The sequence below is a fragment of the Musca domestica genome, unplaced genomic scaffold, assembly GCF_030504385.1.
Source record: "Musca domestica strain aabys unplaced genomic scaffold, Musca_domestica.polishedcontigs.V.1.1 2, whole genome shotgun sequence".
Lineage (NCBI taxonomy): Eukaryota > Metazoa > Arthropoda > Insecta > Diptera > Muscidae > Musca > Musca domestica.
In genome coordinates this window covers 21360710-21388585 of record NW_026712249.1, presented here as the reverse complement: position 1 = coordinate 21388585, position 27876 = coordinate 21360710, and the positions used below count along the sequence as shown (strand labels likewise).

General features: G+C 37.3%; 3 protein-coding genes across 3 annotated transcripts; all 3 read right to left on the bottom strand.

The window, feature by feature from the left end:
* Positions 1–10452: 10452 nt before the first annotated feature.
* On the bottom strand, positions 10453–13038 carry LOC101894037 (trypsin eta). Its single transcript, XM_059121480.1, has 4 exons — positions 12874–13038; positions 12620–12815; positions 10946–11234; positions 10453–10878 (listed from the first exon to the last, which is right to left on the bottom strand). Exons 1-4 carry the CDS (start codon positions 12932–12934, stop codon positions 10477–10479), a joined length of 948 nt encoding a protein of 315 aa, XP_058977463.1. The 5' UTR covers positions 12935–13038; the 3' UTR covers positions 10453–10476.
* Positions 13039–18265: 5227 nt separating this feature from the next.
* LOC131802104 (trypsin alpha-3-like) lies at positions 18266–19124 on the bottom strand. Its single transcript, XM_059121486.1, has 2 exons — positions 18792–19124; positions 18266–18728 (listed from the first exon to the last, which is right to left on the bottom strand). The coding sequence occupies exons 1-2, from the start codon at positions 19107–19109 to the stop codon at positions 18345–18347; spliced, it is 702 nt and encodes a 233-aa protein (XP_058977469.1). The 5' UTR covers positions 19110–19124; the 3' UTR covers positions 18266–18344.
* Positions 19125–21974: 2850 nt separating this feature from the next.
* On the bottom strand, positions 21975–27422 carry LOC101893367 (trypsin epsilon). The gene is made up of 4 exons (XM_005184087.4): positions 27229–27422; positions 22963–23179; positions 22491–22776; positions 21975–22427 (listed from the first exon to the last, which is right to left on the bottom strand). The coding sequence occupies exons 1-4, from the start codon at positions 27305–27307 to the stop codon at positions 22044–22046; spliced, it is 966 nt and encodes a 321-aa protein (XP_005184144.3). The 5' UTR covers positions 27308–27422; the 3' UTR covers positions 21975–22043.
* Between the last annotated feature and the right edge of the window lie 454 nt (positions 27423–27876).

Sequence of the window (27876 nt, the reverse complement as noted above, 5' to 3'; positions counted from 1 at the left end):
CATATAGCCCCCATATAACGATACCTTCCTATATTCGGTATTTTGATGATAATAGCGACATTATTCTCCTGTCGGTATTTTGATGATTTTAGCAAAATTATCCATTGGAATTGTTTCAAATTTCGTATTATAAGTTCGTAATGACTGCTACAGCCTGTCACCGAAAATTGCCTATGCAGGTCCACGTTATCGTATGGTTACTCCCCATATGAATGTACCTCCCTTTATTCGGTATTTTGACGATTTTAGCAACATTATTCACAGAAATTGTTTCAAATTTCGTTTTTGAAATTATGCTTATTTGTGGAAGGGGTTCATTTTCATAACAGATCTTTTGCTAACAAAAATATTTGTATGAGTAAAATTTTCAAAATATTGAACCCAGAAGAAATCGTCCGATCTCTACCATCTTTATAATAGATCTTGTGTTGATGGAAATATTGCGATATTCCAAGTCTGAATGAAATAGGAGGTTCATATCGCGTTTTATGATCTTCGTGGCTATTAAAAATTTTGACCCTTTATGGGGGGAGGTACCAGAAGGAGTAGACCGATGTATACCGTCTTCACACCAGACATTGGGCTAATAAAAGTATTGTGATATGTCTAATTTTAAGAGAACTGGATGCTTTTTTCGGATTTCATGGTCGATTTGATTATTTAAAATTCTCACCATTTGTAGGGGAGGTGCCAGAAGGAGTATTCCGATCTCTACCATCATTATAACATATCTTGTGTTGATGGAAATATTCAGATATGCTAGGTTTAAATGGAATCGGATGGTAATTTCGCGTTTTATGAGCTTAATGGATATTAAAAATTTCGACCTTTTGTGGGGGAGGTATCAAGGAGGAGTGGACCGATATATTCCTTCCCCTTTGTGGGGAAGGCGCTGGATTGGATGGACCGAAATTATCCATTTTTGCACCTGACCTAGAATTGACTTAAATATTAGGATTTGCAAAGTTTGAGCAAAATCGGATTATCCTTTCTATTTCTGTGCAGAAAATATATTTTTTTGAAAATTTCGACCTTTTGTGGGGGAGGTACCAGAAGGAGTGGACCGGTATATTCCATCTTAACATCAGCCCTTGAGATGATAAAAATATTGGAATGTGTGAAATTTTAAGACAATCGGAATCTTCATCACATTTTATAAGAGTTGTAATCATTCAAAATTTTGAACCTTTGTGGGGAGGTACTTGATGGAGTGGACCGATATTGTCCATTTTGCATCTGACCTAGCACTGAAATTAGGATTTGCTTGGTTCGAGCAAAATCAGATCATCCTTTCTCTTTCTGTGCGGAATATATATATATATTTTTTTTTTTTTGAAAATTTCGACCTTTTGTGGGGGAGGTACAAGAAAGAGCGAACCGATATATTCCATCTTAATACCAGACTTTGGTTTAATAAAAATATTGGGATTTGTAAAATTTGAAGACAATCGGACTCGTATATCACATTTTATGAGAGTTGTAATTATTAAAAATGTTGACCATTTGTGGGGGAGGTACTTGATGGAGTGGAACGATATTGTCCATTTTCACACCTGACCGAGTACTGACGCAAATATTAGGATTTGCAAAGTTGGAGCAAAATCGGATCATCCTTTCTCTTTCTGTACAAAGAATATTTTTTTTGCAAATTCCAACCTTTTGTGGGGGAGGTACCAGAAGGAGTGGACCGATATTGCCCATCTCCGAACTCGATCTAAGTTTGACAAAAATATTACGATGTACCAAGTTTAGACCAAATCGGCTACTCCCTTCGAGTGTTATCAGGAGCCCCAGCCAGACAGACGGTCGGAGGACATCTCTAGATCGACTCCAAATGTCCTGAAACGGATGAGGCACGTTTTGGCCGTATCAAATGATATATACCCTCTGTAGCCATTGGCTGAGGGTATAAAAAAAGATATTTCTCTATAGTGAGCAATATTTGTGGGTCATGATAAAAAAGTTTGGGAATCCCACGACAAATATATAGAAAAGTTTGAGGTTAATGGACCAATCGCAGAACTGCAGCAACAATTCTCAGATACACCCAATAATCATCAATTTATCATACTACACAGTTCAATCCCCTCTGCTGCGATGATTTCCCAACCGTCTTCAATTTTTTAATTTATATAACAATTGCATATATTTAATTGCTTAAGCATGGCTATAATAAATTGCACGGATGAATTTATTTACAAACAACAACAAAAAATAATAATAATCAAAAGAGGTGAATGAAATTCACGTGGCTGCAACCGGAATTCATACACATGCACTGCATAGACAATGTAATGAGTTCAGTTAACTTCTACCTTTAGCAACAGTTCAAGTCAACCGAATGTAAATACCAATTTTTTCACAAAAACGTTGCTTATATTTTTTGGGGAAAATATTATCTAATATCTTACAAAAATATATTTGCCGGTAAAATTTCGATAAAAAATTATGTGACGTCTATAAAATTACCATTACAGTTTCCACAATTAGATAACAGAAGCTTTATAATCATAAGCGGACACTATTTCCCATCAGTAGTTCTTGTAGCAATAAATTATTAATTTTTCCCAGACATTGGAAAGTTTTTGTGCAGAGATAACAAAAGCGTTACGGGTATAGCTTGTTAACTTGAACCGCTAACGTCAATTGAAAAATTTGATATACATAGCCCAGGCAATACAAGGTAGGGAAGGTTGAAAAATTACCGAGTAAAAACGACATTGTGGTAGTCTCCGCCATAAATAAAGGAAAACATTGGAAAGTATGACCGACTCAAACCAGTTCCAATTTTTCTTAAAGACAAGATATTATTGCAAATAACTCTAAATGTCAATACGGTTATAAAATGTCTACAAACCCCTAAAAATTCCGAATATCTGATGGCACCGTATTATGCTGACTATGAAATTGTTGTTTTTTTCGAAAGATTAAATTAGGTATTTGACGTAGTTGGTATTTTGAGGTAGAAAAACATCGGTATTTGATGTTTTTTTAAAAATCGTATATTTTTGGAAAATATTGATTCCAGATCTATGAAAATTCGAAAAGAGGAGCAATTAGGTTCAACATTTACTCTCAGTATGTAGCTGATATGGGATTCCAGTCAAAAGGGTTTCAGATCTGCAGAAACGTTAATGCCAATATTATTGTCATAGGGTACCAATGGTCGGCCCGCAAAGCCTTTGCTTACTTGTTTTTTTATACCATCCACCAAACACAGTATGGAGGGTATATTAAGTTCGTCATCTGTTTGTAACTCATCAAATAACTTCAACAGCTATCGAACGAGTGGCTTAGAAATGACAGCAGTCTGAAGTTGGTTGCAGTTTTTTCATCTCACCCTAAATATTCTTGATCAGCGTAAAATTCTAAGGCGATTTCACCCTGTCCGTCCATCCATCTGTTGAAATCACGCTAGAGTCAAAACGAATTAAGATGGGAAGCTAAAATTTTGCACAGATCAGTCTTTTGTGTGTAGGTAGATCAAGTTCGAAGATGGGCTATATCGGTCCACGATATCGAATGGCACCACATATAACGGTAGCCCCCTCATATTTGGTATTTTGATTATTTAAGGCACATTTTCAATGCCATTGTCTGAAAATCTACACAAGAAGTTCTAAGTGAGGAATTTATCACCTGAAAGAGAAAGGTGTATATGGGTCCACGATATAGTATATCTCCCATATAACTTTACCTCCCGATATTCGGTATATTGATGATTTTAGCCCCAAGAATTTTGTAAAATTCTACACAGGGAGTTCTCTGTGAGTACTTTATTCCCTGAAAGAGAATTGTCCAAAAGGTCACGATGTCGTGTAGTCCCCGTACAATGGGGCTCCCGATATTGGATATTTTGATTATTTTAGGCAAAATTTTTCAATGGAATTGTCTGCAAATCCACACAACGAGTTCCTTCTGAGTTCTTGACGCTCTGGAAGAGAATTGTCTATATTGGTCCACGATATCGTATATCCTTCACATAACTGTGCCTCCCGACATTCGGTATTTTGATGAGTTTAGTCACATTTTTCAATGGCATTGTATGAAATTCTGCACAAGGAGTTTTCTGTGTGTACTTTACACCATAAAAGAGAATTTTCTATATTGGTTCACGATATCGTATAGCCCCCATACAATGATGCACCCCGATATTCGGTATTTTAATGACTTTAGCCTCATTTTTCAATGGAATAGTCTGACACATAAACACATATAGTTCTCCCTGAGTACTTGACCCCCTGGAAGAGAATTTTCTATACAGATCTACGTTTTAGTATAGCACCCAAATAACGCTACCTCGCGATATTCGGTATTTCCAAGATTTTTGCGACATTATTCACCGGAATTGCGTAAAATTTCGTTTTAGAAATTCGTAATAGGTACTACAACCTATAGCGGAAAATTGTCTGTACAAGTCCACGTCATAGTTTAGCCCCCATATAACGATACCTCCCTTTATTCGGTATTTTTATGATATTAGCGACATTATTCACCGGAATTGGTTCGAATTTCGTTTTGAAGTTCGGACAGAAAATTACTCATCCAGCACAACGTCTTCGTATAGCTCCCATATAAAGGTTTTTATTAAGCGGTATTTGTCGCAGGTTTTTTTTAAATTTTTCAAGTTGCTTCCAAATCGTGGAGGGTATAAAAAGATCGGCCCGACCCAGAACTAAACTGCTTTTTCACTTGTTCCTATTGTTGTTATTTTCTATTCTATACTTCTTTGTATATGTACCAGTCTTTAGCTTTTCGTCACAATCAGAACTATATCGTGACGTCATTAATCGTTGTCTCACACTCACTCGCATTTGGACGTGGTTGCATTTTGTATTTGTTATTCAAAAGAAATTTTAAACATTTACGCGTTATTCGAAGCTTACCCATTTATACGCTAATGTAACCATTGTATTGGCGATTACTGTGTTATTTGTAATGACAGCATAATAAATGTCTAGACTTCTGGTGCGATAATCAAATGGCCATTTTTGAAGCGATGTATATGGGACGAATAAAGGAGAGTTCCGCTTTGAATATAAAATATAATGCATTCTTTAAATTGTAGAGCAGAAGGCATTTTTATATCCAACACCACATAGGGATGTACATTTGTTTGTAACATGGAGAAAGAAGCGAGATAGGTCCATTGTTACTTTTAAGGATCTTCATAGAATCAATTTCTGAGTTGATTTATGCATGTCAGTCCGTCTATCCGTCCGTCTGTCCTTGTATTTTTGTGAACAAAATGCAGGTCGCATTTATTATCCGATTGAGATGACATTTTCCAAACAATATTTGTTTGATCCAAGGATGAACCTTATTGAAATTTGTGAGAACCGGTTCAAACTTAGATATAGCTCCCATATATATTTATCCGATTTCAGGTTTATTGTGAACCAAATGGTTAATATCAGTCCAAATGACCTGAATTTTGGCACATCCAACCGAATTCAATCTAGAAGCAAATAGATCAAATTTGGTGAAAATAGGTTCAGATATAACTATAGCACCCATATATATGTTTAATCCGATTTGGTCTTTTAAGTCCCTCACAGGTGTAATATGATCTCCACAACAATGATCTTTGGTACCAAATGAAAGACACACCCCAGAAATACCTCTGCCAAATTTGATCAAGATCGGTCCAGATTTGGATATGGCTCCCATATATATCTTCAACCTATTTCGGGTTAATTGTGCACGAAATGGCTAATATCAGCCCAAATGAACCGAATTCCGGCACTTCCGACTGAAGTCATCCTAGAATTAAGTACTTCACATTTGGTAAAAATCGGTTCAGATGTAGCGATAACTCCCATATATCATATACAGATACAGGGTGAGATGAAAAAATTGCAACCAACTTCAAACGGCTGTCATTTCAAAGCCACTCGTCCGACAGCTCTTAAAATTATTCCAGTGACACCTCATTATATTATTTACAAGCATACAAAAGCATTTTGGTGAGAATTTTCCAGAAAAAAAGTTGTTCGTGATGGAATTCAAGCTTGATATGATTCTTGTGATTTCTTTATATTTGGCTGGAAAACCACAAGTGGCCATCGTTAGAGCACTCCAGCATTTAAATGTGAATAAAACTTTTGTGTCTCGTACCATCGCTCGTTACCCGACTTCAAGGAAGTGGACGGGAGAAAGCAGAAACATCAGCAGAAATGGTTCGAAAAGTAAAGAAGTGACTGGATGAAACTCTCGCCGCAGTGGCCGAAAAATGGCTCGTGAGCTGAACATATCGCAAAAACATTCGGCAAAAATTGAAAAATGAGCTAGGGGTAAAACCATTGAAATTCCAGAAAGTGCAAGAACTTACACCCACACAGAAAGAAAATTGACTCAAAAGAGCTAAATAGTTTCTTCGCTTAGCCGAAAGTGGTGAACTGCCGAATTTGGTTTTCTCTTTCACCGATGAGAAAACATTCGCTGTCCAGCGGTTTGTAAATAAATAAAATGATAGTGTTTACTTGTCAAAGAGGTCAGCTGAAAATGTGCACCTTCGGTTGGCCACCAGAACTCAAGCGCCGGCCAGAGTGATGGTGTGGCAGCCGATGGTTGCTCTACGCTCGTATTAATCGACCGTGGCATCGGAATAAATGCTGAATATTATTGCGAAAATATGCTGTAGGGTGTATAAAAGCCTTGGGCACGCAACCATTTTGGCCGCAGACCTTGGACATTCTAATAGCACTCAGCACCATAGCACTCAGCACGCGGCACCCAAGAATGGTTACAAAATGAGATTCCTCGCTTCATTTCCAGCGCACAGTGGCCACCAAAATTTTCTCCGGATACCAATCCTTTGGACTATTGTATCTGGAGTATTTTGGAAGGTTGGTACTAAAAAATACCAAAGTAACGATCACCTCAAGCAAGCTCTTCGCCGGGAATGGGCCAAAATACCACAGAGCAACATTCGAGCAGCGTGTGACGGTTTCATTGGCCAAGAGTGACAAATTCGAACAAATCTAAACATATTCTAAAACTTAATGCTACTTCCGACATTTTTTGCACTCCACAACAGCGATATTTGATACCGGGCATCAGAAATACCTATGCAAAATTTTATCGAGATCTGTTCAGATTTTTATTTACCTTCGATATACATCTTCATCCGATTTTACCGTTACTGTCCACCGTATGTGTAAATCAGCCCAATTGGGCCCAAGAGTTGGAGACTTGACATGATGTTTTGAAATTTCAGTTTTTTTATTTTTGTTGGAAAGGGGTCATATTGGTTCGATTTTTTGTAGGGTTCTCATTTATTTGAAAGAGGTGAGGAATTTTTAGCGCCTTACTACACCCACAATTTCAAAATTTCATTTTTGTCCCACAATAAAATATTTCTTATCGCTTGATTTTTTCGTTGAATAACAATATTTTAAGACCAAAGTCTTAAATACAAAACAATAGAAGCGTATCAATATTTCAGTTCAATTAAAAAAAGAACAGATTTTGGCAATCTTTAGAAAAAATAATTTGTTTGTCTGAAAAACATAATTTACCGATTAAAAACTTGTAGGCATTAAGGTCTAGTTTGTAAGGATCAAATATATCCATAAATCTTTAGGAGCTCCGATGTTGTTGGATCAGACAAATATATCCATTCAACTTATGCGGCTATAAAATTTGTGGAATGAAACGAAAATTCTGCCTTAGAAGAGTGAATTGTAGTGAAACTCTTCTATGGGACAATATGTCATGCCAAATTACTTGAGCATTTACCCAAGGTCATTTCCCTTATAAAACTGTCATCGTTACCCTCTATAAATTAAATTTGCAAAAAATAACCAATTGAAATTTGATCGATTAATGTGTGCGAAAGTCAGTTTGAGGCTGAAATTTTTGCTACGCAATAGCATGTATTCTGTTTTGGCACACGCCATACTCATAGCTTGCAATTTCATTGATAAGCACCAACTGGAAAACAAAAATCATAATAAACTTGAACGTGAACTACCAAAATAAAATCCGTAGTAGTGGCAATATTCAATTTCAATGCGTATTGAATGGGTTTTGATAAGAATTGGGAAAATCCGAGTCACAAAAACCAAAAATAGTTCAAATTGTTTTGTTCAATGATAAGCTTTTAAATGGGATCTGAGATAAAAGCTTGAAATTTAAAATTTTATAAGAGTTATATCAGAGCTTTCAAAATGCAGAAAGTTTTAATTTAAAAGCTTAATTTGAAATTTTAAACTAAAGGAAAGCTCACGCTTGCTTGTATCCGTTAATTCTGTCTCATTCACATAACAGAAATGTGAAATAAGAGACTTCAAACTCTTTTACCAACACAAGAAGACCACAATGACTTCTATATACCCTAGAAGACCTTAGGAGACCTCAAGGTCCTATAAATCCTAGTAGATCACAAGGTCTTCTACAGACCCTAGAAGACCTCAAGGTAGAAGATCTCAAAATTCCCTATAAAAACGCGAGGGCTTCTATGGACACTAGAAGACGTCAAGGTCTTCTATGGGCATTAGAAGACCTCAAGGTTTTCTATAGGCACTAGAAGACCTCATGGTCTTCTACAGCCACTAGAATACCTCAAGGTCTTCTATATGCGCTAGAAGACCTCAAGGTCTTCAATAGACACTAGAAGACCTCAAAGTCTTCTATAGACAATAGAAGACCTCAAGGTCTTCTACAGACCCTAGAAGACCTCAAGGTCTTCTATAGACACTAGAAAACCTCAAGGTCTTCTATAGAAACTAGAAGACCTCAAGGTCTTCTACAGGCACTAGAAGACCTCAAGGTCTCCTACAGGCACTAGAAGACCTCAAGGCCTTCTTTATAGCCACTAGAAGACCTCAAGGTCTTCTATATAGCCACTAGAAGACCTCAAGGTCTTCTATAAAGCCACTAGAAGACCTCAAGGCCTTCTTTATAGCCACTAGAAGACCTCAAGGTCTTCTATATAGCCACTAGAAGACCTCAAGGTCTTCTATATAGCCACTAGAAGACCTCAAGGTCTTCTATAAAGCCACTAGAAGACCTCAAGGTCTTCTATAGGCACAAGAAGGCCTCAAGGTCTTTTATAGGCACTAGAAGACCTCAAGATCTTCTATAGGCACTAGAAGACCTCAATGTCTTCTATATAGCCACCAGAAGACCTCAAGGTCTTCTATATAGCCACCAGAAGACCTCAAGGTCTTCTATATAGCCACTAGAAGATCCCAAGGTCTTCTATAGGCACTAGAAGACCTCAAGGTCTTCTATATAGCCACTAGAACACCTCAAGGTCATCTATAGGCACTAGAAGACCTCAAGGTCTTCTATAGGCACTAGAAGACCTCAAGGTCTTCTATAGGCACTAGAAGACCTCAAGGTCTTCTATAGGCACTAGAAGACCTCAAGGTCTTCTATAGGCACTAGAAGACCTCAAGGTCTCCTACAGGCACTAGAAGACCTCAAGGTCTCCTACAGGCACTAGAAGACCTCAAGGTCTTCTATAGGCACTAGAAGACCTCAAGGCCTTCTACAGGCACTAGAAGACCTCAAGGTCTTCTATAGGCACTAGAAGACCTCAAGGCCTTCTACAGGCACTAGAAGACCTCAAGGCCTTTTACAGGCACTAGAAGACCTCAAGGTCTTCTACAAAGCCACTAGAAGACCTCAAGGTCTTCTATATAGCCACTAGAAGACCTCAAGGTCTTCTATATAACCACTAGAAGTCCTCAAGGTCTTCTATAGTAGGTCCTAGGTCCTAGACACTAGAACGCTCAAGGTCTTCTATAGATCCTGGAGACCTCAAGGTATTCCATAGACCCTAGAAGATCTCAAGGTCTTCTATAGACCCTAGAAGACCTTAAGGTCTTCTATAGAAGGTCCTAGGTCCTAGACACTAAAAGCCCTTAAGGTCTTCTATAGATTCTGGAAGACCTCAAGGTATTCCATAGACCCTAGAAGATCTCAATGTCTTCTATACACCCTAGAAGACCTCAAGGTCTTCTATAGACCCTAGAAGACTTCAAGGTCTTCTATAGACCCTAGAAGACCTCAAGGTCTTTTATAGAAACTAGAAGACCGCAAGGTCTTCTATAGGCCCTAGAAGACCCCAACGACTTCTATAGACCCTACAGACCTCAATGTCTTCTATAGACCCTAGAAAGCCTGAAGGTCTTCTATAGACCCTAGAACGCCTCAAGGTCTTCTTTAGACCCTAGAAGACCTCAAGGTCCTCTATGGACAAGAGAAGACCTTAAGGTCTTCTATAGACAAATGAAGTCCTCAAACTCTTCTATATACAAGAAAAGACCTCATGCTCTTATATAGACCAGAGAGGACCTCAAGCTACATAAGAGGCAATAAAATACCTCAAGGTCCTTTATAGGCATTTGCTATAGACAATTAAAGACCTCCACGACTACGATAGGCAACAGGACAAATATCCAAATACCCCCGCCAACATTACACATTTTTATAAAATTAATATTTTAGAGTAAATATTTGCTTTATTTAAAACCATTTCATTATCAAATTGAAAGCCACCAAAATGGCCGCCAACAACATTGAGCCACTGTTAATAGACATTGAACCATTTGATGAGAATTTTGGCAAAGTGCCATTATTTTCGGCAACCTTTTGCAGAATCCAATCCTTATAGAAAGCAACATCCGTATAAACACCAGGCTTCAAAGGTTGAGCGCAACCACTGCCCCATGAAGTAATGCCAGCCTGTACATTCTTACAAACCAATGGGCCACCAGAATCACCCTGGCAAGCATCACGTTCACCTTCCAAATAGCCGGCACACATCATACCCGGTTTAATCAATTGCATATAGGCTGTTTCGGTACGGCATACATCTGGTGGAATATATGGCACATCGACGGTCATCAAAAGATCCGATGAGTAACCCTAAAATTAAAAAAACAACAAGGAGTCAGAATATATTTCTCCCAAAAATCAGGGGCCATAAACTCACATCTTCAGTTTCACCCCAGCCAGTTACTTGACATATGGTTCCATTTTGTATTGCTTCATCATTGAGGACAATGGGTTTCACCGTTGGATGATTCGCTGGAACACTTCCGTTCAACATGACTAAAACAATATCATCTTCGTATGTTGAGAAGTTGAATATGGCCCTGTGCTTCTCAACCTTTTTGATATCAAAAATCAGAGTGTTGTTGTTATTCTCAAAACGATCCAAATTTCCCATCACCACAATGAAATCACTATCCGGCAAATAGCTTCCATTGTAGGCAAACTGACTGGAAGTATAGAAAAAAGAGATTATTTGCTATAGAAAAATTTCACAGCTGATTTTTTTCCAAAGAAAAAAATTTCGTATCACCCTGGATGGGGGTCTGTTGATTATTTTCATAGAAAAAATTCACTGCCACCCCGAGGGGACTGTTGATTTTTTTCAATAGAAAAATTCAATGTCCCCCCCTAGGGGGGCTGTTGATTTTTTCCGCAGAAAAAATTCACTGCCCCCCTGAAGGGGGGCTGTTGATTTTTTTCCATAGAAAAAATTCACTGTCCCCCCGAGGAGGACTTTTGACCTCCATAAAGGGAGGTTTTTTATTGTATATAAAAGACCTTGAGGTCTGCTATTGTCCATAGAAGATCTTGAGTTCTCCTATTATCTATAGAAGGCCTTGAGGTCTCCTATTATCTATAGAAGGCCTTGAGGTCTCCTTTTGACTATAGAAGACCTTGAGGTCTTCTCTTATCTATAGAAGGCCTTGAGGTCTTTTCTTGGCTATAGATTATCTTAAGGTCTTCTCTTGGATATAAAGACCTTGAAGTTTTCTATTGCCTATAGAAGTCCTCGTAGGTTTTCTATTGTCTATAGAAGTCCTCGTAGGTCTTCTATTGTCTATAGAAGGCCTTGAGGTCTATAGAATATCTTAAGGTCTTCTCTTGGATTTAAAGACCTTGAAGTTTTCTATTGTCTATAGAAGTCCTCGTAGGTCATCTATTGTCTATAGAAGTCCTAGTAGGCCTTCTATTGTTTATAGAAATTCTCGTAGGTTTTCTATTGTCTATAGAAGTCCTCGTAGGTCTTATATTGTCTATAGAAGTCATCGTAGGTTTTCTATTGTCTATAGAAGTCCTCGTAAGTCTTCTGTTGTCTATAGAAGACCTCGTAGGTCTGTAGAAGTCATCGTAGGTTTTCTATTGTCTATAGAAGTCCTCGTAAGTCTTCTATTGTATATAGAATTCCTCGTAGGTCTTCTATTGTCTATAGAACTCGTTGGGGTATTCTATGGTCTATAGAAAACCTGTCCCCCGAGGACTGTTGATTTCTTCCACAGCAAAAATTCACTGTCCCCCTGATGGGGCTGTTGATTTTATCCATAGAAAAAAACTGTCCCCTCCCTAAGGGGGCAATGTTGATTTCTTCCCTAGAAAAAATTCACTGTCACCACTGAGGGGGGCTGTTGATTTTTTTTTTCGGAAAAATTTTACAGTCCCCCTAGAGAAGGACTGCTGATTTTTCCACAGAAAAAAATCGAGGGGGACTGATGATTTCTTCCCTAGAAAAAATTCACTGTCACCCCTGAGGGGAGACTGTTCATTTTTTCCATAGAAAAAATTGCCTCTCTCCCCCGGGGCACAAAACATGTTGCGTTTCTATATTAGCACTTACTCTGTAAAACAATGAGCAGCACACAGAACAACATTCTCGGAGATCAGGGAACCACCACAAATGTGACCGGTACCAAAGAAGTAGCCATCATTCAAACGCCGTCTAATTGAAACCTGATGTTTTGTTCTACTCAAAGAGGCTTCCGTGCCATTTATGATGCGGGGATCCTGTTCCAACAGAGATGGAGGAGCACATACTGAAATTATAAGATTTCGTCAGCTTTCTCTTGTGTTTCCGACAATTCCACAACTCACATGAATTTCCAACTAGAAACGTCACACTGACCACCAATACTAAGGTCCAAGATAATGCCATGACGGTCGTAGGGGTTTATATATTTCCTCTTGGCTGTTCTACCTTAACCGTGAATGGCTAAAATCGGAATGATCGACGACACATTCCGTCTTTTGTTGGTCAACAGCAAGTCTGAAACCTTTAAGAATTGATAATTTATAACCATGAATTATCATAGAATAAAAATAAGTAAATAACAGCAACATTTAATACACGATCGAAGATTATCAGTGACGGAAAACAGACACCCATCCACCTTCTTATTTCTTTTTAATCTAATCAGGGTAAGGTAGTTCTGATTGAAATTTTTGTGTGTATGCCAAATGCGTAACTACTTCTTTTGTTTTTTTGATTTCTAACTATGTTGGTTACCTAGTTTATTGCAGCAGCCTATGGGGTGTTTTCCAGTTTATTTCAAGGTGCTTTGGGTTTTCCACTGCGGTGCTGTTTTTCCCACCTTCGAAGTTGATAAGGGGCCAATAAAAGTTGACTAATTTGTTAAAAGTTCAATGTCGGAATAAAATTGAAATGTTCCAATAAAAATGAAGGTATGAAGAAAGAGTCATAAAAAATACAATACAAGTTGGAAAGGGTTTATTTTGAATCGTTAAGAGACCCCAAATTTGTTCATATACAGTTATACAAATTTCAATTCTAGGACAACGAAGAAACAAAGAAGATCTTAAGGTCTCCTATAGTAATAGAAAATGGAAGACCTCGAGGTTGTCCTATAGACAATAGAAGACCTCCAAGGCTACTATATATACAATAGAAGAGCTCAAGGTCTTCTATGGTCAAGGCGTTCTATAGAGAGTAGAGGACCTCAAGTTCCTCTATGGAGAGTAGAGGACCTCAAGGTCCTCTATGGAGAGTAGAGGACCTCAAGGTCCTCTATGGAGAGTAGAGGACCTCAAGGTCCTCTATGGAGAGTAGAGGACCTCAAGGTCCTCTATGGAGAGTAGAGGACCTCAAGGTCTTCTATGGAGAGTAGAGGACCTCAAGGTCCTCTATGGTGAGTCGAGGACCTCAAGATCCTCTATGGTGAGTCGGGGACCTCAAGGTCTTCTATGGAGAGTAGAAGACCTCTAGGTCTTCTATGGAGAGTAGAAGACCTCTAGGTCTTCTATGGAGAGTAGAAGACCTCTAGGTCTTCTATGGAGAGTAGAAGACCTCTAGGTCTTCTATGGAGAGTAGAAGACCTCAAGGTCCTCTATAGAGAGTAGAGGACCTCAAGGTCCTCTATGGAGAGTAGATGACCTCAAGGTCCTCTATGGAGAGTAGATGACCTCAAGGTCCTCTATGGAGAGTAGCGGACCTCAAGGTCCTCTATGGAGAGTAGCGGACCTCAAGGTCCTCTATGTAGAGTAGCGGACCTCAAGGTCCTCTATGTAGAGTAGCGGACCTCAAGGTCTTCTATGGAGAGTAGAAGACCTCAAGGTCTTCTATGGAGAGTAGAAGACCTCAAGGTCTTCTATGGAGAGTAGAAGACCTCAAGGTCTTCTATGGAGAGTAGAAGACCTCAAGGTCTTCTATGGAGAGTAGAAGACCTCTATAAAGGGTAGAAGACCTCAAGGTCCTCTATGGAGAGTAGAGGACCTCAAGGTCCTCTATGGAGAGTAGAGAACCTCAATGTCCTCTATGGTGAGTAGAGGACTTCAAGGTCTGATCTTCTATTGAGAGTAGAAGACCTCGAGGTCCTCTATGGACAGTGGAAGATCTCAAGGTCCTCAATGTTCTCTATTTAAAATGTTCACTTGCGTATATATACATTGCGATTCAAATCTCGTAGAGTGTCACATTGTCGACCATACCCAGTCCCTTTGCTTTTTATTTATTTTTTAGTCTGCAATACGGTTTCTATGATTTTCACATTATAAATTTAAAAATGTTTAATATAAACAGTTATCTGCTATAAATGTATTTCAGACCGTTATTGTTTTCCATATTGACCCGATTCAATGGAACTTCGAAATTAATGTTCAAGTACTTGTCACTTACCTGTGGGCGATAAGCGATACGATTTTCTAAACTAACCATTCCCCGTGTGTGATTTTTATGATCATGGCAATGATTATGGACATTGGCATAATGATATCAAGGAAAGTAATTTAACCGAAAAAATGCGAATAATGGGAATTCCATATCGGTAATGGTGGTATATGGGAGTGTTAGACGAGTGCGGGTGTGTGTTGATGGTAGGTAAGTAAATGAACTACCTTGAAATAAACAAACATATATTCGTAGGCGCATCAGTGGAAACTAAACGTGTATACCACAATTGTTAAGAATAGACAATTAGTTAGCTTGTAATGTAGGCCTTTGGAGGGATCATTAAACTTCCGAAATATACCTTTGCCTTTATATGGAGACTATACCTAAATGTGGATCGACATGACCCACTTACTTTAACCAATGATTCATAAAGTAATCCACAGATCTCCACGAATTTTCAAAGCTCTATACTAGATTTTGCGAAATACATCTCAAAATGGGAATTCCGTTTCTGGCTGGTGCGCACGATAAGTATCCGATTTGGTACAAACTTCCTTCTGGTACCTCCCCCACAAAAGGTCGAAATTTTCAAAGAAAATATTTTACTGCATAGAAAGAGAAAGGATAGTCCAATTTTGCTCCAACCTCGCAAATCCTAATATCCACTCCATCAAGTACCTCTTAAATAAAGTATCAAAATTTTGAATAACTACAACTCCTACAAAATGTGATGCAAAGGCCCGATTGTATTCCGGTCCACTCCTTCGGGTACCTCCCCCACAAAGGTATAAAATATTTCATCAATATTTATATCAACACAAGATCTGTTATAAAGATGGTAGAGATCAGACCATTTCTTCTGGCACCTCCCCCGCATAGGGGTCATGATTTTGAAAAATGAATGATTATGATTTCGCATAAAATTGGATATACAGGGTGAGATGAAAAAACTGCAATCAACTTCAGACAGCTGTCATTTCTAAGCCATTCGTCCGACAGCTGTTAAAATTATTTCAGTTACAGCTCATTATATTGCTTACAAGCGCACATAAGCATTTTTGGTGAGAATTTTTCAGAAAAAAAGTTATTCGTGATGGAATTCAAGCGTGATTGTGTGATTTCTTTATATTTGGCTGGAAGACCACAAGTGGCTATCGTTAGAGCACTCCAGCATTTAAATGTGAATAAATATTTTGAGTAGCCCGACGTCAAGGAAGTGAACGGAAGAAAACAGCAACATCAGCAGAAATGGTTCGATCGAAACCCGCGTCGCAGTGGCCGAAAATGGCTTGTGAGCTGAACATATCGCAATATTCCATTCGGCAAATATTGAAAAGTGAGCTCTGGGTAAAGCTATAGAAATTCCAAGAAGTGCAAGAACTTACACCGCAACAGAAAGAAAATAGACTCAAAAGAACTAAAGAGTTGCTTCCCTTGGCCGAAAGTGGTGAACTGCCGAATTTGGTTTTCTCTCTCTCTCTCTCTCTCTCTCGTTGTCCAGCTGTTTGTGAACAAACAAAATGATCGTGTTTACTTTGGGCAAGTAAACACGTAGGTCAGCAGAAAATGTGCACCTTCGGTTGGACACCAGAAATCAAGCGCCGGCCATGGTTGGAAAGCAAGGTTGGCACTAAAAACTAAAAATACCAAAGTGTCGATCACCTCAAGCAAGCGCTTCGACGGGAATGAACCAAAATAAAGCAGAGCAACATTCGAGCAGCGTGTGACGGTTTTATTGGCCGTTTGAAGGCCATAATTCGTGCCAAAGGTGACCAATTCGAACAAATCTAAACTTATTTTAAAATTTAATGCTATTTTCGACATTTTTTGCTGTCAATCAATAAAAATTATAAAAAAAAATGTAAAAATTATGGCGTTTGACTTGGTTGAAGTTTTATAACTCACCCTGCATCTCATGTAAAGTGAAGAACGTTACCAATATAGACCAAACCTGGCACGTCGCAATATTTATATCGTATTTATTTAGGTCCGATACGACATGATCAATATAGACCCATTCCTTTGGAACCTACTCCATAGGTCAACAAAAGATTTTTATTTAGGACATTTATTTAGAAGTCAAAATATATATTTAAACAATCGAACATTGACTGAGGGTATACATTTATCGGCAAAACCAACTGATATTTATACCCTACACCACAAGTGGGTCAGGATATTATGTCTTTGTGCATTTGTTTGTAACAGGCAAAAGGAAACGAGATAGACCCATAGTTCCTTTTGATGATCGGCATAGAATCACATTCTGAGTCGATTTATGCATGTCCGTCTGTCCGTCCGTCCGTCCGATCCAGATGAAATTTTGCACAAATCATTTGTTTGGCCCAAGGACGGACCCTATTGAAATTTAGATATAGCTCCCATATATATCTTCGTCCGATTTGCTTTTTATTGTGCACCAAACGTATAATATCAGCCCGAATAGTATGGAATTTTGCACATACAACCAAATTAGGCCTGAAAATAAGTATGCCAAATTTTATCGAAATCGGTTCAGATATAGCTATAGCTCCCATATATATTGTTCATCCGATTTGTTATTTTTGTCCTCCGTAGCCGTAATATGCACTCTGTAACAACAATATTTGGGGAAATATATCAAATGCAGCTCAGAAATACCTTTGCTAAATTTTATCAAGATCGGTTCAGATTTGGATATAGCTCCCATACATAACTTAGTCCGATTTACATTTTATTGTGCACCAAATATTCTAATATTTGTCCAAATGGGATGGAATTTGGCACTTACGACCGAATTGAGACTAGAAGCTAGTATGTCAAATTTGGTGAAGATCGGTTCAGATATAGCTATAGCTTCCATATATATTGTTCATCCGATTTGTTACCCACAGCCGTAATATACACTCCGTAACAACGATAATCAGGGAAATATATCAAATACAGCTCAGAAATATATTTGCCAAATCTTATCGAGATCTGTTGCGATTTGGATATAGCTCCCATATTTATCTTTATCCGATTTCAAATTAATTGTGCACCAAATGGGCAATACATGTCCGAATTTAAAAGATACAAATGCTTCGGCATATTTAGTCCTTTCAACTTTAAATTATAATTATAATCATAGCGTGTATGATTGAATTCTCCCATCAAAACTGTGAATTGTTATGTCGAGCTCTACTAAATTAGCAAAGTGGTGTAGGGTATCATAAAGTCGGCCTGCCCGACTTTAAGACTTTCTTTACTGGTTTTAAAATTATTTTTTTTTATTTTTTTCAGTTCACAAAATATATGTTTAATTCAAGAATATATTTACATATTTTACATTTTTAAATTTATTTAGAAAAAAAAATAAAAACAAAAAATGTACTACCTACAAATAAATGCCAATTTTAGTCTACATTCGAATTTCTGCAATAAATTCAATTTTCCCCACAATTTTTCTTAAACTTAAATTTTAAAACAATTTGAAAAACTTTAATAAACTACAGATTATAAAAACTGGAACATATGCAGATTTCAAATTACCAGCACTATTTCTATAGAGGGTATAATTAAAGGTGTTATTGGCCTGTACAATCCAATTGTGAAATGACGAAACATTTGTGTAGACGCCGGGATTAAAACGCTGGCCACAACCAATACCCCACGATACAATGCCAACTTGACTGTCGGCACAGACCATTGGACCACCAGAATCGCCTTGGCAAGCATCAACACCACCGGCCATAAAGTTGCCAGCACAAATCATGGTCAGCGGTATGTTACCATAAACCGAATCACAATCGGCGTAGGATATGCTGCGCACCACAGTTGACAGCAGGTTGTTGGGTATAGTGCCCTAAAAAATTAAGAAATAAATGAAAAATTCTGCAAAACACCTTTTCAGGATGTTACTACACACCATTTCCGTATTACCCCAACCACTGACATTACAGGGTACACCATCATTCAATTCCATGTCATTTAAATGTATTGCCTTTGCCGTTGGCCAATTCCATGGTATATAACCATTAATGAAGACCAAGGCTATATCATTTACCATGCTGACGCTATCAAAACCGACATGCCTCACAAGTTCCTGGACATAATATTGCAGCATATTGGCTTCTTTGACAAAAAGTTGGGTGGAGCCCACCACGACTTTGAACTCGCCGGCGGTACGTTCTGTTGCGGGATCTGTGTTGTAACTGAAAGAAATTATTTTTTTAATGGAGGGCATTAGTTTAACGGCGTTAGTTTTAATTTTAAAAGCAAATTTATTGACCAGACAATCTTAAGTCCATTTACATATCATGTAAGTGTTACGTGTCCGAATACATATCATGTAAGTGTCATGTGTAAAGTGACTTTATGCATTTAATATTTTATAGCATACTTTTAGGCGCTCCTCAGAATTTTTTGAAACACAAGAATAGAAAACAGAACCAGTAAGGAAAGGTCAAAAGTCAGGCGGAGCCGACTATGTACCGACCCTTCACCACTATGTGTACTTAGTAGAACATACCAAGTAGATCATAACAACTATGAACCTTAGTTGAATGCATATCATGCCTTTCGAGTAGTGACAATTTGGGAACTATATCCAACTCTGAATCGATTTTAAACAAATATCTATTGGAGCAAAAGATATACCGGACCGAGATTCACCAAATGGAAAAAAATGGGTTGAATATAAAAATATCAATCCAATTTGGGCTGAGATTACATGTATGGTAAGCAATAACCGTAAAATCGGATTAATATGTACATGGTGAGATGAAAAAACTTCAACCAACTTGGGACTGTTGTCATTTTTAAGCCACTCGTCTGACAGCTGTGAAAATTATTTCAGTGACAGCTCATTATATTGTTTACAAGCGTACATAAGCATTTTCGTGAGAATTTTCTAGAAAAAAAGTTATTCGTGATGGAATTCAAGCGTGATAGTGTGAATTCTTTATATTTGGCTGGAAAACCACAAGTGGCTATCGTCCGAGCACTCCGGCATTTAAATGTGAATAAATCTTTTGTGTCTCGTACCATCGCTTGTTACCGTGAGTAGCCCGACGTCAAGGAAGTGGACGGAAGAAAACAGCAACATCAGCAGTAATAGTTCGAAAAGTAAAGAAGCGACTTGACCAAACCCGCGTCGCAATGGCCGAAAATGGCTCGTGAGCTGAACATATCGCAATATTCCATTCGGCAAATATTCAAAAATGAGCTCGGGGTAAAGCCATTGAAATTCCAAAAAGTGCAAGAACTTACATCGCAGCAGAATGAAAATAGACCCAAAAGAGCTAAAGAGTTGCTTCGCTTCGCGGAAAGTGGTGAAGTGCCGAATTTGGTTTTCTCCAAAAAACGAAAACATTTGTTGTCCAGCAGTTTGTAAACAAACAAAATGATCGTGTTTATTTGCCAAAGAGGTCAGCTGTGGGCCGCCTTAACAGCCGATGGTCGCTCTCCGCTCGTATTAACCGACCGTGGCATCAGAATAAATACCGAATATTATCGCGAAAATATCCTGGAGGGTGTATTAAAGCCTTGGGCACGCAAACATTTTGGCCGCAGATCTTGGACATTCCAAGAGGACTCAGCACCATCGCACTCAGCACACGCCACCCAAGAATGGTTACAAAATGAGGTTCCTCACTTCTTTTCCCAGGGCACAATGGCCACCAAAATTTCCGGATACCAATTCGTTGGACTTTGTATCTGTAGTATTTTGGAAAGCAAGGTTGGTACTAAAAACTAAAAAATACCAAAGAAAGCGCTCCACCAGAAATTGGCCAAGATCTCGCAGAGCAAAATTCGGCAGCGTATGACGGTTTCATTGGCCGTTTGAAGGCCATAACTCGTGCCAATGGTGACTAATTCGAACAAATCTAAACTTATTCTAAAATTTGATGCTATTTCCGACATTTTTTGCTTTCATTCAATAAAATTTAAAAACATGTAAAAATTATGGCGTTTGATTTTGTTGAAGTTTTTTTTATTTCACCCTGCTTCTTATGTGAAGGAAGTTACCAATATAGACCAAAACTGGCACGTCGCAATATTTATATAGACGGACGGACCCTATTGAAATTGGAGATAACCGGTCAAAATTTAGATATAGCTCCCATATATATCTTCGTCCGATTTGCCTTTTTTGTGCACCAAACGTCTAATATCAGCCCGAATAGTATGGAATTTTGCACATACAACCAAATTAGGCCTGAAAATAAGTATGCCAAATTTGATCGAAATCGGTTCAGATATAGCTATAGCTCCCACATATATTGTTCATACGATTTGTTATTTTTGTGCTCCGCATCCGTAATATGCACTCTGTAACAACAATATTTGGGGAAATATATCATATACAGCTCAGAAATACATTTGCTAAATTTTATCGAGATCAGTTCAGATTTGGATATAGCTCCCATATATAACTTCGTCCGATTTACCTTTTATTGTGCACCAAACGTCTAATATTTCTCCAAATGGAATGGAATTTGGCACTTACGACCGAATTGAATCTAGAAGCTAGTATGTCAAATTTGGTGAGTATCGGTTCAGATATAGCTATAGCTTCCATATATATTGTTCATCCGATTTGTTACCCACAGCCGTAATATACACTCCGTAACAACGATAATCAGGGAAATATATCAAATACAGCTCAGAAATATCTTTGCCAAATTTTATCGAGATCCGTTGCGATTTGGATATAGCTCCCATATATATCTTTCTCCGATTTCAAATTAATTGTGCACCAAATGGGCAATACATGTCCGAATTTAAAAGATACAAATGCTTCGGCATATTTAGTCCTTTCAACTTTAAATTATAATTATAATCATAGCGTGTATGATTGAATTCTCCCATCAAAACTGTGAATTGTTATGTCGAGCTCTACTAAATTAGCAAAGTGGTGTAGGGTATCATAAAGTCGGCCTGCCCGACTTTAAGACTTTCTTTACTGGTTTTAAAATTATTTTTTTTTATTTTTTTCAGTTCACAAAATATATGTTTAATTCAAGAATATATTTACATATTTTACATTTTTAAATTTATTTAGAAAAAAAAATAAAAACAAAAAATGTACTACCTACAAATAAATGCCAATTTTAGTCTACATTCGAATTTCTGCAATAAATTCAATTTTCCCCACAATTTTTCTTAAACTTAAATTTTAAAACAATTTGAAAAACTTTAATAAACTACAGATTATAAAAACTGGAACATATGCAGATTTCAAATTACCAGCACTATTTCTATAGAGGGTATAATTAAAGGTGTTATTGGCCTGTACAATCCAATTGTGAAATGACGAAACATTTGTGTAGACGCCGGGATTAAAACGCTGGCCACAACCAATACCCCACGATACAATGCCAACTTGACTGTCGGCACAGACCATTGGACCACCAGAATCGCCTTGGCAAGCATCAACACCACCGGCCATAAAGTTGCCAGCACAAATCATGGTCAGCGGTATGTTACCATAAACCGAATCACAATCGGCGTAGGATATGCTGCGCACCACAGTTGACAGCAGGTTGTTGGGTATAGTGCCCTAAAAAATTAAGAAATAAATGAAAAATTCTGCAAAACACCTTTTCAGGATGTTACTACACACCATTTCCGTATTACCCCAACCACTGACATTACAGGGTACACCATCATTCAATTCCATGTCATTTAAATGTATTGCCTTTGCCGTTGGCCAATTCCATGGTATATAACCATTAATGAAGACCAAGGCTATATCATTTACCATGCTGACGCTATCAAAACCGACATGCCTCACAAGTTCCTGGACATAATATTGCAGCATATTGGCTTCTTTGACAAAAAGTTGGGTGGAGCCCACCACGACTTTGAACTCGCCGGCGGTACGTTCTGTTGCGGGATCTGTGTTGTAACTGAAAGGAATTGAAATGTTTTAATGGGGGATATTGATTTTAAAGCATATATTTTAATTTAAGAAGTATATTTGTGGACCAGACTATCTAAAGTGTAAAGCGACTTAATACACATTTATTTTCAAAATTTTATAGGCGCTTCCGGAGTTTTTTAGAAAAAAATGCAAAGCCGTTTCTTTTACTCACTTCATCAAACAATGAGCTGCAGTTAATATTACTCTCTGGGTGATGATGGAACCTCCACAAATATGACCATATCCAAGGCCGCGGGAACTTTCGGTGGCAACGATACGCAATGAAGCCTGATACTTGGCATCGTTAATTGATATCGGTGAACCTCCAATGATTTTAGATTCCTTTGACGGAATTGGGACCCTCAAGGTGGCATCAGTTGGTAAAGAACCTTAAAAAAATAAAAAATCATGAAAAATAAAATTAGAGGTATTAGTCAAACTTGCCGCTATACCAATTAGTGGACCTGATTCGAACAAGGAGAGGAGAGAATTTGTGGAGAATCCCTGAACTCAATTATTTAGCTTTTAGTGGCTCTCTTCTCCTGATTATGGATGATATTAGCTTTTTAGTAATGACCACCAAAAAAATCGTAAAATCGATATTTTATCCTGTTGGTAGCAAAGCGATTTTAATCGACTTTGGATCCGAAAAAAATAGTATAAAAGCTTTACGTTCGACCGGGCCGAACTTTGAGTACCCTCCACCAATTGGAACGAATTTGGCAATTTTCAAAAAAAAATCCCTTAAAAATTCTTTTAATATCTTTAAACTACCGAATGTAGCAGTTATATTAGGGCCTAACCGACGTAGTGGATCTGCATAGGCAACTTTTGTCATAAGCCATTACAACATTCAAATGCTGTAGTATCCGTTACGAAATTCAAATACCAGATTGAAACAATTCCGGTGAATAATGTCGCTAAAATCATCAAAATATCGAATATCGGAAGGTACAGTCCTATGGGGGCTATACGAACACGTGGACCTACGCAGACAATTTTCTGTCATAGGCTGTAATATCCATTACGAACTTCAAATACCAGATTTGAAACAATTCCGGCGAAAAATGTCGCTAAAATCATCAAAACATAGAATATCGAGAGGTACCGTTATATAGGGGCTATACCAAAACGTGGACCTACATGGCCAATTTTCAATACCAAAAGTCCTGCAGACATAATATACATTTGAGTAAAATTTTATCAACCTACTTCAATTCGTTCGGAAGCTAGAGTGATTTCCACAGACGGATGTCGGACAGACACACAGACGGGCGGTCATCGTTAAATCGAGGTTTAAAATATATATTTCGAGGTGTTACAAACGGAATGACAAACTTAATATATCCTCTAGATCTACCTAAGGTTAAATACTTTTTCGATGAACGCAAAAATCGAAAAAGCCTAGGTATCTCTAGTCTTGATACAGGCCTACAAACAACAACAGTGTGAACTCAATTCTCTCAATTTTCCAAACCGGTGTAGTGGCCCTCGTAAAATTGTTGAAGACTGAAATGACCACCAACGAACTGCTCAATTGAGTGTTAGTCAATATATATTACGCATTTTTCCGTCTGAGAAATTCATCTTTTTTCTTTGCCCAATTAAAACATTACTCCCCTCCCTTTTCTTCAATTGCCAAATAACACCAACACCCACATGGTTTTATTGACTTTAACTGAAATTTCGTTTATTAGAGTAATTAAAACCATCCTCGATTTTATCAGACCTCCCTTAAAATAGAAATTTAACAGTATTTTGACTGTGAATTTTCACAACATCGCTGATAATCACCTTCCCTGCTTGCCATTTGATAAGGAGTTATTGAACGATAAACGAGGGTTCTGCGCCGCAATTTAACGTACTTTATTAGAATTTATTATATCAATTAAATAGAAATTTCCAATTTTAGATATGATTCACATGAGTACTTCCGGCATACTCAATAGTTGAAATAATAACAACACGTTTATATTAAGTTGGAAAAAAAAATAATTTCTTGAAACTAAATAAATTTATGGTCTATATCCATATGAAAATTATGACTCAAGAATTATTCTTAATGGTAATAACTTAAAAAATATTCTTGAAAATTTACGATCATGACTTAATTTTTTTTATTCCCTCAGCCATATGGCTGGAGGGTATATATAATTTGATACGGCCACAATGTACATCATCGAAATAACGTTTCAGGACATTTGGAGTCGATCTAGCGATGTCCGCCCGTCCGTCGTCCGTCAGGCTGTCTGGCGCGCACGATAACTCCCGAAGGAAGTAGCCGATTTGGTCTAAAATTAGCACATCGTAATATTATTATCAAACTTAGATGGAGTTTGGAGATGGGCAATATCGGTCCACTCCTTCTGGTACCTCTCCCACAAAGCGTCAAAATTTTGAATAATTACAACTCTTATAGACTGTGATATAAAAGTCCGATTGTCCTCAAGTTAAACACATAACAATATTTTTACTATACTATATATCGGTCCACTCCTTCTGGTACCTTCCCCACAAAGGATCGACATTTTTAAAGAAAATATTTTACTGCACAATAAGAGAAAGGATAATCCAATTTTCCTCCAACTTTGCAAATCCTAATATTTGCATCAGTGCTAGATCAGGTGCGAAAATGGACAATATCGGTTCACTCCATCCACTACCTCCCTCACAAAGGGTCAAAATTTTGAATAATTACAACTTAATAAAATGTGATGTAAGAGTCCGATCGTCTTCAAGTTCAACACATCACAATACTTTTATTATCCGGTGTGAAAATGGAATATATCGGTCCACTCCTTCTGGTACCTCCCCCACAAAGGGTGTACATTTTGAATATTCATGAAGCTCATACAACAAAAAAATAATATCCAATTACATTCAGACTTGGCACATATCAATATTTCCATCAACATAACATCCGTCATAAAAATGGTAGAGATCGGACCATTCCTTCTGGTATCTCCCCCACAAAGGGTAAAAGTTTTGAATAACCAAAACGATCATAAAATCAGAAATAAGCATCCGATTATCTTCATATTTCTCACATCCCATTATTTATACTAACACAAAATCTGCTGTGAAGATGAGATATATCGGTCCACTCCTTCCGGTACCTCCCCCGCAAAGGGTTAAAATTTTGAACATCCATGAAGCTCAGAAAACGCGAAATTAACATCAGATTCCATTCAGACTTGGTACATCTCAATATTTCCATCAACACAAGATATGTTAAAAAGATGGTAGAGATCGAACCAATCCTTCTGGTACCTCCCCCCATAGGGTTCAAGATTTTAAAAAACAAAACGCTCAAAGAAAGCTAAATAAGCATCTAAATCTCTTCAAATTGCAAACCCCTTCTTACCCACAAAGGGTCACAATTTTCAATATTTTTGTCTGTCACAACTTGCGAAACAAGTCAGCGATTCTCTACAACTTCCTATATCTAAATATTTCTCTCATCCAGAAACCTGAGTTGAATATGGAATTTTACAAAAAATTGGATATAAATTATCGATTTTCTTGTAATTTTGTCCATACCAGTATTTTTGTCTGCAATAGATGAAGTGTAAAAATAGAACACTTCGGTCCACTATATCTAGTACCTCACGCAAATTTTCTAAAAATTATCACATATATTTCATATAAAGTGAGGGAAGTCCAAACCTGACACATTCAAATATTTATATCATATTTATTTAGTTCTGATACGAAATGATAATCATAACCGAAGTCGAAATATATTTAAATAATCAAACATTGGCTAAGGGTTTACAACTGTCGGCAAAACCGACTGATACATTTTAAGTTGTTAAAACGAAAATCGCGATAACAATTCTCATAGATTTCTCACAAATAAATTAAAAAATCCACGAAAAATTCAAAAAACTTCAAAAATAATACAAATTAATTTAAACCACATTCTTACTCTTCTTAAGATTTTTAATTGTTGACTACTTATCACCTTTCTTATATCACCTTTCATATGCGTATGAGCAATAAAATTTATGCAAATCATATAACCCATAATTACTCATACGTATGGTTACGTCTGTTTGAGTTGATGTTTTCGCGGAGCACTCTCACAGGAAGAGCATAACATTAATCATATTTTATTGAGAATAACAGTTTTTGCATGTAAAATGAAAACAAAAACACAAAATTCTGAAGATGGTATCTTCTCTAGATCTCTCTCTCTGTCTCACACACACACATTACAGAATGTTACTCTATAACAGAGCAACTACAACACCCACACAGAGATTAACGGCAGAGTCCAAAGAGATTATCAAATAAATGTAAACAAAGCAAATGTTGTGATCTCTTTTATATTTCTTGCTCACAGCTACCAACACCACATTACAAACGACAAAAGATCAAATCGATTACACTTTAATTAACATGTCGTTTACACATGTCTCAACACAATTTTACTTACTTCCTCTGCACTGGGCGAATAGACACAAAACTATTAAGACACTCTGCAGTGTCCCGGACATTTTTCGATTATTTATCATTATATTTAATGATTCGCGGTTTCGATTTCGACAAAAAAAACAACCACACAAATGATTATAGAATGTAATTCACGTCCGATGAATATCAAATCACAACTGAGGCCGTTTTAACTGAACTTTAATGCATTAATGACAAATGCGATTGATTCGTTATAAGTGACGCGACACTTATCTCCATATCTTATCGTTAACAGAAAAAAAAATATAAAACCAAAGCCTTTCGAAAATACACACAATAAAAAGCCAAAATATGACAATCTCTATACCGACCAACAACAACAAGATATAGTTGGTAGTACGATATCAAAAGTGCTTGCTCTTGAAATGTCGAATCGAAAAAGAGATAATTAATAACTAACACTGGAACTGTTGTAAATAAAACCATTTAGTTGATGTAATGTGATGTCATGATATGTGTTTTGAAAAACAAAAAATTAAAATAAATTGCTGAGGAATAAATTGTCATCCTGAAATTGTCAACGCAAAGAACTTATCTGCTTCTTCAAAATTCGTAGTTTTAAATTACAGAAGGCCTACATTCGAGATATAGAATGTTATGTGGAATTTAA